The sequence below is a fragment of the Mandrillus leucophaeus genome, unplaced genomic scaffold (assembly GCF_000951045.1).
Source record: "Mandrillus leucophaeus isolate KB7577 unplaced genomic scaffold, Mleu.le_1.0 Scaffold407, whole genome shotgun sequence".
NCBI classification, from domain to species: domain Eukaryota; kingdom Metazoa; phylum Chordata; class Mammalia; order Primates; family Cercopithecidae; genus Mandrillus; species Mandrillus leucophaeus.
Genome location: NW_012104332.1, coordinates 560642 through 573724, shown reverse-complemented (window position 1 = coordinate 573724; position 13083 = coordinate 560642). Strand labels below are relative to the sequence as shown.

Below are 13083 nucleotides of genomic sequence, written 5' to 3'. Positions count from 1 at the left end.
CTTGTCATTATCTTTTTTGATTATAGCCTTCAAGTCATCCTAGTGAGTAGGAAGTGGTATTTAATTGTAGTTTTGATTTTCATTTCCCTAGTGACTAATGATGTTGAACATCTTTTCATGTCTTATCGATCATTTGTATGTCTTCTTTGGAGAAATGTCTACTCAGATCCTTTGTCTATTTTAAAATTGGGTTATTTATCTTCTCATTCTCGAGTTGTAGGAGTTCTTTATGTATTCTGGATACTATTAAATAAACCCTTATCAGATAGACTCTTTGCAAATATTTTTTCCCATTCTGTGGATTGCTTTTTACTTTCCTGATAGTGTCCTTTGATGTAAACAAAAGTTACAAATTTTTATGTACTACTTACCTATTTTTCTTTGGTTGCTTATATTGTTGGTACCATGTCTAAGAAACCATTTTCTAATCCAAGATTATGAAGATTTACCTCTATGTTTTCTTCTAAGTATTTTATAATTTCAGTTTTTACATTTAGGTCTTTGATCCATTTTGAGTTCATTTTTATGTACGATTTGAGGTATGTAGGTGTCCAGATATTTCAGTTGAACAGAATGTTCTTTCCTCATTGCACCCTTTGCACCCTTGTCAAGACTCAACTGACTATAGATGTATGACTTATAATTCTATTCCATTGATCTATATGCCTATCCTTATGCCAGTGCCTCACTGTCTTGATTACTGTTGCTTTGTACTGCAAAGGTTTTAGAATTAGAAAATGTGAGTCTTCCAATTTTGTTATTCTTTTTCAAGACAGTTTGGCTATTCTCAGCCCCTTGCATTTCCACATAACTTTTAGGATCAACTTGTCCATTTCTATAAAAAAAAAAAAAAAGGGAAGTGGAATTTTGATAGGGATTTCAGTGATCTGTAGAACCATTTGGAGAGTATTATTACCTCAACAATATAACTTCCAATTTAAGAATATGAGATGTCTTTCTGTTTATTTAGAGTTTTTTTTTTTTTTTTTTTTTTTTTGAGACAGAGTCTCGCTCGGCTCTGTTGCCCAGGCTGGAACACAGTGTTGGCTCACCGCAACCTCTGCCTTGTGGGGTTCAAGCAATTCTCCTGCCTCAGCCTCCTGAGTAGCTGGGACTATAGGCATGCACCACCACGCACACATAATTTTTGTATTTTTAATAGAGATGGGGTTTCACCATGTTGGCCAGGCTGGTCTTGAACTCCTGACCTCATATGATCCACCTGCCTTGGCTTCCCAAAGTGTTGGGATTATAGACGTGAGCCACCACACCCAGCCTGTTTAGGTCTTCTTTAATTTCTTTCAACAATGTTTTATAATTTTTAATGTATAAGCATTGTACTTTGGTTAAATTCCTGTTTTACTATTTTCAGTGGTATTGTAAGTGGACTTCCTTTCTTAATTTTATTTTCAGTAATTCATTGCTGTTGCATAGAAATGCAACTGATATATTTACATCAATCATTTTGCAACCTTAATGAACTTATTAGTTCTAATTGTCTGTGTGTGTATAATCTTTAGAGTTTTTTAGTGCAAGATCATATCATCTGCAAATAGAAGTTTTACTTCTTCCTTTCTAATCTAGATACCTTTTATTTCATTTTCTTGCCTAATTACCCTGGATAGGACCTCCAGTGCAATACTGAGTAGAAGTGGCATGAGTGGACTTATTTCCAATCTTAGAGGGGAAGCTTTCAGTCGATCACCATTAAGTGTGATATATTCATTCATTCTTTCATTCAACAAATATTTACTGAGCAGCGAGTTACGCCACTGTACTTTGGGAATCTCTCGGTGCTTCTAATCTGAAGGGGTTGAGGTAAGGAGAAGGAGTAACCAAGAGGGATGTGAAATAAATACAAACAGACCAGGCGTGGCGGCTCATGCCTGTAATCCCAGAACTTTGGGAAGCCGAGACAGGTGGATCACCTGAGGTCAGGGGTTTGATACCAGCCTTGCCAACATGGTGAAACCCGTCTCTACTAAAAATACAAAAATTAGCCAGGTGTAGTGGTACACACATGTAATCCGAGCTACTCAGGAGGCTGAGGCAGGAGAATCGCTTGAACCTGGGAGGTGGAGGTTGCAGTGAACTGAGATTGCGCCACTGCACTCCAGCCTGGGCAACAGAGCAAGACTCCATCTCGGCAGTGGGGGGCGGGGGAAGAAAGAAATACAAACAATTAAGTAAGGTGAATTTAAATGGTGTGACAATACATGTGGAGAAGAAAATAAAGTAGGTCAAGTGATCTTGACTCAGGAAGGTGTCTTAAAAGAGGTAGTATGAGCAGAGGCATGAATGAAGGGAGTCAGCCATGCACACATTCTAGCAAAGTTTAACGTGGAGGAAGGAGCAACAGAAGCAAAGCCCTTGAGGCTGGAATGAACTTGTTGTAAGAATGAGATGGTAGCTGAGTGAATGAGGGTGCCAGAGGCAGGCCAAGAGCTAGAGGAGGGAGGCTGGGTCTCCCTGGGTTTAATGCTGCTCACCCATTATAAAGTGTTAAAACTTGAACTTTTTTTTGTGTCAGTTTTTATAGTAAGGTTACATTGAGGCTGTTATAAACTAAAGAACATTTCTAATCTAACAGTGTTCTAAATGGGTATATTTTAAGGAAAGATAGTCAAGTGCCATATGGCATTCTTTGGATACATGTAATTCCAATTAGAATTAATTATACGTATTCTCTCTTTTTCTTTAAAAGAAATAAGCTTGGCTGGGTGCCGTGGCTTATGCCTGTAATCCCAGGAATTTGGGAGGCCGAGGTGGGCAGATCACTGGAGTCCAGGAGTTCGAGACCAGCCTGGGTGAAACTCCATCTCTCTAAAAAGTTAAAAAAATTAACCAAGTGTGGTGGCAAGCGCCTATAGTCCCAGCTACTCAGGAGGCTGAGGTTGGGACCAGGGGGTGGGGGAGGTGGATGGCGGGAAATTGCTTGAGCCCGGGAAGGCAGAGGTTGCAGTGAGCCAGGATAGTGCCACTGCACTCCAGTCCAGGTGACACAGTGAGACTCTGTCTCAAAAAAAACAAAAACAAAAACAAGCAAAAAAAGAATATTAAAAAAAAAAAAAAAAGTAACCTGTTTTTAAAATCGTCTCTAGGAAATACATTCAAAGATTTCACATATAAAAGATGTAAAAAATATAAATATATAGATGAGGACGTTTTCATCCTTTCTCCCTGCCCTCTTTCCCATAGGTAGCTTCTGTTTATTGGTTTCTTGATATCCCTTGGAGGTATGTTATGCACATGAGAAAATAGATTTTATATTTATTTTACCCTTATTTAAAACCTCAAGATTAAAAATATTAATTTTAAAATTCTCCAGCTTTTCTAATAGAATTTGTGTACTACTTTTAGTTCAAATAGAAAACTTAATATTACTAATTTTCCATACTCTTACACATTGACTTTATGCCATACAAAATACTTATTATGCCTCCGTTATTCCTAGTACACATTTTAATTGTGATTAGTGGTTCTGAGGTCTGACTTCTCCGTTAGATTGCCTTGTTTGTCTCTGGGCTAAAGTAGCACTCAGCGTTGGACAATTAAATGATCGAATGTGAGAAGCACTTTTACACAGTTCCTGAAAGAGCTCACCATCTTAATTAAACTGCTTCAAATTGCCATGTCATTTCTAGTCCCCTTAATTCTTTTTTAAGAAATTGGAAAGATTAAAGGGTAAGAAAGTGATAGGGCTTAAAGGAAAACACTCTTTTGGGAAAAAAGTTAAGAAAAGTAACTCTGGTCCTCAGCTGGGAATGTCCTTACCTTGAGTTCCGAGGGGGCCACTCCACCAGAACTCCATAAACCTTGGCACAGAATGGAAGCAATGAAAGATGACTCCAAGGTTTTTTTTTTTTTTTTTTTTTTCATTCTTAAGGGATCCAAACCACATTTTTCTTAATCACACTGATAAACGGACAAGACATGTTCACGGCTTTTCACTCACTCCTGAGGTGGAACCTTGGACAGGAAATATAGGAAGGAGGCTGTGCTGGAGCATCATGGGTAATTTTTGACTTTTGCTTCAGGTTTGCTTCAAGGTGAGCAGGAAAGATGCATGCCGCAGGCAGAAGAGGGCATGGTGGTGCAGGCACTCTGCCTGAGCATGCCCTCCCTGTCCTGCTTCTTGTCTTCCTCACCCTCACTGTCCTGCCTGCTCCTCACCTACTGGCCTCTCAGTGGACTCCTGCCAGTGGTTGCTTCTCCCTGGACTTTGAGGTTCAGAAGTAGGGCACAGGAGAGTGCAGAGCTGGAAGAAATGTGTACAGGGTGCAGGGAAAGATGCGTGTCTCAAGGTGGGTGCTCATAGGATCCCCTGGCAAAGGCACAGGAGGAGGGAGCTGTCACAGGACCATGTAACCCTGAGACCGTGGGTGCCTCCTAAGAGGAAACAGTGTCTTTATTCCTGTGCTCTTTTAGGGAGAGAAACAAAGGATGCATTAGCTCCGTAGGGACAAGCAAGATGGCCTCACTAAAGCACAGCAGAGCCCTGGGGTGACTTCGATGGGTTTGCTAAAGCCGGACGTCCTTCCTAAGCCTAGCCAAATCCAAGAGGCATTTTCCCAGGAGGGAAGGGGAGTGCGGAGGCCTTATTCTGCAAACATTGCAGCCATTTTAAAGAAACAATTCCAGATTTTATATCTTTTACCTGCCAGGAAATTGCAAATGAGGAAATAAGGAAATAAGTTTGGAGCTGAGTGGAATATGGCCAACTGAGTTAGAGGATTTTCTGGTTGCTTGATTTACGAGGTTTGTCATTTCAGGAATCACTTTGAGCATAAGCTGTTGCTCTCTGGTCATTATCTTTTGTTTGTGTTTCCTTAATCATGTCACCTTTTGAGAGATTCCTTTCCCTCAGCTTTCTTCATATTTTCCTTCCTTTTCCATTTGGGCTTTCTTTGGAATTATAATTTAAATAGAGGGAGGCGCTGAAACCCTTTCTGACTTGTTTATTCTTTTTTATAAACAACATCCCTTTGTGAGTTTAGTCAGAGATTTGCACTCTTTACTAATCAACACCAAAATAAATAGACTCTTAAAACTGTCAGTGACAGGGGCCAGTTCTGCAGCCCGAGTCCTGAAGGGCCAGGCCAGATGGCAACACCAGGCCCCTAGCACACATAATGCGTGTCTGTAGCTCTTGGCTTCAGCAGCATGGGCAGCTGACTGCTTTTTAAATGGCTTCTGTGGGGAGGGAGCAGATTTTTCACTATCCATTTGTTCTTTGGGCATCTCCAGGAATAAACCCTAAGGTGGCACAAGTGCTACTTGACCGTGGTTAAAACTTGCCGTGTACTGGCCGAGGCACAGGCTAGAAATTCTGAACTCCTGCTTTGCCACCAGCATGTTCTGTGATTGCATTCTGATCATGAAGCTTGCCACTAGGCTCTCTGGTGTATAAAGTGGAGGGGTAGAGTGGCCCATTTTTCTGAATTTTTAAGTACTGCAGCAGGAGGTATTGCACACATATGTGGGCACTTGAGGATATGAGTTCATTTTGCTCACACCAGACTGACTGGACAGAACCTCCCTTCTCTTCAACGGGATATTATGTCAACACTGTTGAGGTGCGAAGAGAAAGAACATTATTGCCTTCTGTGCAGCAGTGGTTTGCTTCGCTCTTGGGACAGTTTGAGTGTAGCTGAAATATTGTGCTCTGAACTCCCATATAGATAACTAATCGATTGACTGTCTGGACCTCTGAAAGGGGAATTGGGAGAGATTCTGATATGGGAGCTGCCATCTTCCTCTCCCCCAGCAAGAGATTGTTTTTTGTCCTTTAAGCTCATGAGACTATACTGCAGGGATCTCCTAGGTGTGCGGAAGACAGAATAACACACTGGACCAAATAAATTGTTACGTGCAACCAATATGTAAACAAGGATCTCTCAGTTATGTCACAGAAAGAGCCTAGAACAAGCCAGGTCCTCCACAGGATTTGCAGACCTTAAGCCTTTGTGGAGAGGATTTTTGATGGTCAAGTAAAATCTTAGGAGAAGTTGTTTTTTGAGAGAAGATTTGGTTTAATGAAGAGGAGACAGCCACACATGATAGGTAGGGAGGTAACCCCTTGGACTTTTGTATATTGCATGTAGAACCTTCTCCATTCAAACACACTTCTTTGGACATTGCAGATGGGTGTTAGAATGAAATTGTTTTATATTCTGTTGTGTTTATCAGGGCACCCTTTTTTCTTTTTTCTTTTGATTCCTATTGCTGCCCAGTTGCCTTCCTGCCCCATGCAGCATGGCGTGGCTCTGTAGTTGTGTGCTAAAGTGCTGGGTGGGAACCAGCTCGGCATTAGCCTGTTTACTGCTTCTCTACACATTACAGCTTCCTTCCTTGAGACAGTGTTTGAACAGACCGAAAACATGTTTTTGGATATCATCCAGGGTTTGGCTTCTGCTTCCCAATAATGCCATAAAAATGCTCTGTCAAATAAATTCTCAGGAACCGAAAAGAACACATTCCCTGCTCCATATGATTGTAGATAATGGAGGCAGGCTTCAGCTGACCACCTGGCTTGGTGCCCATGGCTTAGGGAAACCAAATCGCACAACATCTCTTGGCAGTGCTTTCTAGCGATCAGAGTTAATTCTCTGCATGTGATGGACGAGCTTTCCATTTAAGGAAATTTTCACAGAGCATTTATCTCCACTGGGGCTTTTGGATTCCATAAAATATTATCTTTGCTTGTCCTGCCTGGTTGCCAATTAGCATACTATATGCAATGAAGTTTTTGAGTCCTAGGGTCAATTTTCTCTTCAGTAAGCTTCCAGAGTTAACTGTGGAAGGAATATTTCTTTGATTTGGGGTGTGTGTGTGTGTGTGTGTGTGTGCACGCGTGCACATGTGCTAAGAGGAATGCTTCCCTTTCCCAGCCTGGATATTACAACATCCTTACCCTTCAGGGTCCCAGCTGGAAAGAGATGGCCTATTCAAATTAGGGAGTGTTTATTTACAAAGGGACTATTTTAAAAGGTGTGAATGTGTGGGGCAAAATGCTAGGGATGGTGTAGTAATCCAGTGGAGCTGTTACTACCCCTAGACCAGAAGAGAAGAAAGGAAGGGCCAGTTACCAGAACCTAGAAGGAGAGAGGCAGATAGAGAAAGAAGTCTGCTTCCAGAGTGACCTTCGGTAGAGAGATTCATGTAGCCAGGCTAAGCAGCCTGTCAACCGAGGCCATGCACTCTCCTTTTTCCCTCTCACTCCTGCCAGGGCTCCCCATTGGCTGAGCCCAATCAGAAACCAGAAGACAAGTATCCTTTGACTTGATCCTCACAGGTCAGCCTCCTAGGGCAGAGAGCAGGACTGAGAAGGCAGCGTGGATTTGAAGGGCAAACGGAAGGTATCTGGCACATATCCCAATGTAGGTAGGTGTCTAATTACTTCTAGGAGAGGCATAACAATCTCAGTAGAAAACTTAAACTCACTTTTATTTTTAAACAGTTTTATTGAGATATGATTGACATACAATAAACTGTACACACTTCAAGTATACATTTCGATAAGCTTTGATAGGTATATACCTGTGAAACCATCACCACATCAAGATAGTGAACTTACCCATCATTCTCAAGATAAACCCACTTTAACTTAACACTTAAGATATTCCATGTTGTTCTTTTAGGAGGATGTGGAAAGAGATCATGCAGTAAGGCAATAGCAGGTGCAATTCCTAACTTACTGAAGTTAGTGGGTTACTGAATGAAGTTACTGCTCAGGGTTACAAAGCTCATAAGTGATAAAGCCAGAATGGGATTTAATTCTCTCAGCCTTATGCTACTCTGCTTTAAATTATAAGGCAAATAAAATACAAACACTTATAAAAAATCATTTATTAGCAACACATTTCTTGCTCTCCACCTTACAGCTGATGAAGGGACCAGCCATGGCCTGGGTTGAGAACTGGCACTCTTACCTCCCTTGTCCCCAGAGCCTGTTTATTCTATAAATCAAGAGCTCCCAGTACTGGGGAAGGCTGGTGTCTGGTGCAGAGTTGAATTTGAGACCCCAGTCCCACTTCCTACAAAGAAGAGCACCTCCCTGGCTAAGCCAGAAAAGGAGGCAGGAGGTGTCAAGTTTTAGGGAAGGGTGGGACTGGGTAGACAAGGAGTGATACCCTGTCATGCCGCAGCAGGGTCTGCAGTGGCACCCACCAGCACAAGAGCTGTGACAGGGCCACTCTGGGTTCTGGGCTGGCCTTTTGAACTTGTCTAGTAAGCTCAGGTCTCAGGGCCTTTGAAGTTTTTATTCCTTAGGTCTGGATTGCTCTTACCCTGGATTTCTCCAAGTCTCACCACCTCACTTTATTCTGGTCACTGCTCAAATATCTCCTCTTCAGAAAAGGTTTCTTTCTTTCTTTCTTTTTTTGAGATAGGATCTTGCTCTGTTGCCCAGGCTGGAGTGCAGTACAGTGGAGTGATCACAGCTCACTGCAGCCTTGACCTCGCAGGCTCAAGTAATCCTCCCACCTCAGTCTCCTCAGTGGCTGGGACTACAGGCACAGGCCACCATGCCCTGCTAATTATTTTTATTTTTATTTTTAGTAGAGATGAGATCATGGCATGTTGCCCAGGCTCTCCTGGAATTCCTGGAGTCAAGCTATCCTCCTGCCTTAGCCTCCCAAAGTGTTGGGATTACAGGGATAAGCCACCCCGCCTGGTCCAGAGAGGCTTTCTTTTCCACTCTATCGCAAGTGCCACCTCTGTCACTGTCTCCCTCTCCTTCTTTCCTTTTCCTCATGGCAGTGATCACTATTGGACATTAGAGTATCAGTTCTCAAACTTTTTGGTCTTAGGATCTTTGCACTTGCTTAAAAATTATTGAGGACCCCAGGGAGCATAGATTTAAGTGGGTTGTTACCATTCAAAATTTGCCATAAGTTAAAACAAATTATAAATTTTTTTATTCAATGAAAAATAGTAATAAACCCACTATATTAACATGAATAACTTATGAAAAAAGCTCTATTTTTCAAAACCAAATAGTTAAGTGAGAAGAATGGCATTGTTTTATATTTTTTAACATCTTTTCTATTAATAGAAGTTTGCTATGTGGTTGTATCTGCTTCTGCATTTAACCTGTTATGATATATTATTTTTGGTAAAAATTGAAGAAGAAAAATCTGGCCCCACACAGATGTGTAGTTGGAAAAGGGAGGGCTATTTTAATATCCTTTTCATATAATCGTGAGTATTCAATTCAATATTACACCAAAAGTTAACAAGTGGTCATTGCTTAAAGTTTAGTTGCTGGATGGACCTTATGCCCCGGGCATACTTGTGTGAGCCACTCCCAAGCAGCAGTCAGATGGCCGCTTTTTAAAAGGAAAAGTTGAACACAGTCTTTTGAGATTTTGATTTACATAAAGTAGAATAAAAAATGGAAATAATCATTTTATTATACTGTTAAATAACTCAGCCAGGCATGGTGGCTCACGCCTGTAATCCCAACACATTGGGAAGCCAAGGCGGGCAGATCACCTGAGGTCAGGAGTTCGAGACCAGCCTGGCCAACATGGTGAAACCCCATCTCTACTAAAAATACAATAAATTAGTTGGGCGTGGTAGTGGGCGCCTGTAATCCCAGCTACTCAGGAGGCTGAGGCAGGAGAATCACTTGAACCTGGGAGGCGGAGGTTGCAGTGAGCTGAGATCACGCCATTGCACTCCAGCCTGGGCAACCAGAGCAAAACTCCTTCTCAAAACAAAAACAAAAACAAAAGCACTTGTAAAAAAATCACCAGATTTTCAAAGATTACAGAAGTGTCTTCTAATGAAACACCAACTTCTTCTGTGCCCAAAATTGGAACTTTTTTCTTGATAGATTCACACCACATATTATTGCTACTTTTTCTGAGGCAAGAAGTAACAAGTTAATGGTTTCTAACATAGTGCCTTGATAGATGTTGAAAATATCTGTTTGTTGGAATGGTTTTATTTGTCTTTCAAATCCTGTTTATGTCCACTACTTTATTTGAATAAGAGAATTCTGCCTTTCAGAAACATCCTCAAGCCAGTACAGGAATACAGTTAAACATCCAAGTCAACAGATATGATCAGTAAGGTAAAGGCCATTTTATCTGCTTGTTCACAATATTTCAGTGTCATTAATCTATAATTTTATGTTTATCTCTGTAAGATCCGTACAGGTTTACAGCACCAAATAATCTGGCCCTGTCAGCCCAGCTGTGTTCCTTTGGATGAAAAACTCCTGCCCCAGCTCCTAAAAGAAGCAGGTTATACTACCCATATGGTCGGAAAATGGCATCTGGGAATGTACCGGAAAGAATGCCTTCCAACCCGCCGAGGATTTGATACCTACTTTGGTAATGGAAATGCACATGTTTCTTTAACAACTCAGACTGACTGCAGCCATGTCATAAAACACACCCAAGTGCCATTAAGTGAAATAACTGGAAATTTGAACACAGAGTGAATCAGTCGGCACTGCCATGGGGCTGCTTTCTGATGTTACCTCTGTAAGCGGGGCTCTGTGCTGACCTTATGGTGGGCAAGCCCATTACCTTTGTCGGAGTTCTAAATGCCACCTTAGGGCCTTGCAAGAGTTTACTATCCACGTTGGAGACCGCTGTACTCTCAGAGACCCTTATTACCAAAAAGGGACATGGATTGACTTTTTTTTTTTAATTCCAGGCAAAACCTAATGTAAGAATATTTCCAGGCCAGGTGCAGTGGCTCACGCCTGTAATCCCAGCACTTTGGGAGGCTGAGGTGGGTGGATCATGAGGTCAGGAGATCGAGACCATCCTGGCTTACACGGTGAAACTCCGACTCTACTAAAAATACAAAAAAAAATTATCTGGGCAAGGTGGCGGGCACCTGTAGTCCCAGCTACTCGGGAGGCTGAGGCAGGAGAATGGTGTGAACCTGCGAGGCGGAACTTGCAGTGAGCCGAGATCGCGCCACGGCACTCCAACCTGGGTACCAGAGCGAGACTCTGTCTCAAATAATAATAATAATAAATTTTTTTAAAAAAGAATATTTTCTTCACAAAGACTTGGTGTGTTTTTTTCTCCCTGTGGAATGTATTCACAATTTTTTCTTTTTTTCTGAAGGGGGTGGGGGAAGACTCTTCCATTGGCGTCCTTCCATCTGTGAAATCTGTTTTTGCAATCACAAAGTTGAGGAAGATAGCTTTTTAAAAATAAAAGAAAATGAGGAGGCCAAATAACAAATGGTAATAAGAAGGTTAAGAAGAAATAATCATAAATATTTTATAAACTTGATAGCCCTATGAAACTAAATGTGAAACCTAGAGTTTGTTTTAAAATATGTCCTCTTTAAACCTGTAACAACCTGTGCCTTAATTAATAACCTATGTATCTCGCCAGTAGCTGTATATCTTTCTTTCAAGTTCTTTTTATAGTGAGCTATCTGTCCAGCTATTTAGCTACTTACCTGCCTCCCATCAGTTTATTTGTTTATTTACAACCCACCATAGCCAAAAAGGAACGCATATTGAACATAAAAAGTTAAAATAGGATTAAATAATCAGGATGAGTAGAGAAAGATGGAATAGGTTAATGACGTCAAATTACAGAAAAGTTGCATTGCTCTAGGCTGGCTTCATATTCAACTCCGAGATTCGAAATTTCTTTTTTTTTTTTTTTGGAGACGGAGTCTTGCTCTGTCTCTCAAGCTGAAGTGCAATGGCACAATCTCATCTCACTGCAACCCCCTGAGTAGCTGGGATTATAGGCATGCACCAACACACCTGGCTAATTTTTATACTTTAGTAGAGACAGGGTTTCACCATGTTGGTCAGGCTGGTCTCGAACTCCTCACCTTGTGATCCACCCGTCTTGGCCTCCCAAAGTGCTGGGATTACAGACGTGAGCCACCGCGCCCAGCCCGAGATTTGAAATATATTTGTCCAAAGAGGGAGAAAGAAAGGAAAAGATTATAAGAGTTACATTATTTACAAGATAAATGGAAACCAGATGTTCAGGAAAAGCAAAAGCATTTTCTGGCTCTTAGGCCTGAGAGAAATTTCTCCTTTGGGAAAAGGAGAAGGTAAGGTGGACAACATCCTTAAAAATGTCATTTTAATAATAAAGTGGTGGTTTTCTTGTAGATGTTTTGAGGTATTTTCTTCTGTTCAAGCTAGGGCCAGAGCACCAAAGTGCAATTCAGTAAAAGTAATTATATGGGGGCCAAAACCATGTAGCTGAAGCACATGACTCTGTAATGCCTCATTGGATTCAGGGTTAAAATCAAGATGCAAGGATGACAGACAGGAGGGTGTGTGTGCCCCACTCTCATCCAGGTCTGCCAGCAGACCACACTACTCAATCTTAGCTTTTTTTTTTTTTTAAATGAACCTGGATGTATTCTCAGTACCTCAAATAGCTGTTAAAAATTAAGCTTGGATGTAAGATCACTTTATCATCTTGGAAATTCTAGAGGAACAAACAGGTACATCCTTAGAAATTTTTCAGTCAGGCCTTTGCTAAAAGATGGGTCAATATCTATACTCTGGGAAGAGGATGGACTGTAGATATTTTGAATTTTTATTAAAACCAAGTTAGGTACTTAAATACTCGACTAGACAGAAGGTAGAAATGATATCCTTTTATTTATTTATTTATTTAATTATACTTTAAGTTCTAAGGTACATGTGCACAATGGGCAGGTTTGTTACATATGTATACTTGTGCCATGTTGCTGTGCTGCACCCATCAACTCATCAGCACCCATCAACTCATCATTTACATCAAGTATAACTCCCAATGCCATCCCTCCTCCCTCCCCCCTCCCCATAATAGGCCCCGGTATGTGATGTTCCCCTTCCAGAGTCCAAGTGATTTCATTGTTCAATTCCGACCTATGAGTGAGAACATGTGGTGGTTGGTTTTCTGTTCTTGCAGTAGTTTGCTGAGAATGATGATTTCCAGCTTCATCCATGTCCCTACAAAGGACATGAACTGATCGTTTTTTATGGCTGCATAGTATTCCATGGTGTATATGTGCCACATTTTCTTAATCCAGTCTATCACTGATGGACATTTGGGTTGATTCCAAGTCTTTGCTATTGTGAATAGTGCCGCA

General features: G+C 41.2%; 1 protein-coding gene across 1 annotated transcript in view; it reads left to right on the top strand.

The window, feature by feature from the left end:
- Positions 1–5495: 5495 nt before the first annotated feature.
- ARSB (arylsulfatase B) overlaps positions 5496–13083 on the top strand; it is a 193613-nt gene continuing 186025 nt past the window's right edge. The window contains exons 1-2 of the mRNA XM_011992211.1: positions 5496–5576; positions 10154–10340. Of these exons, the coding sequence (XP_011847601.1) occupies positions 5496–5576; positions 10154–10340 (268 nt within the window). The remainder of the gene's footprint in view (positions 5577–10153; positions 10341–13083) is intronic.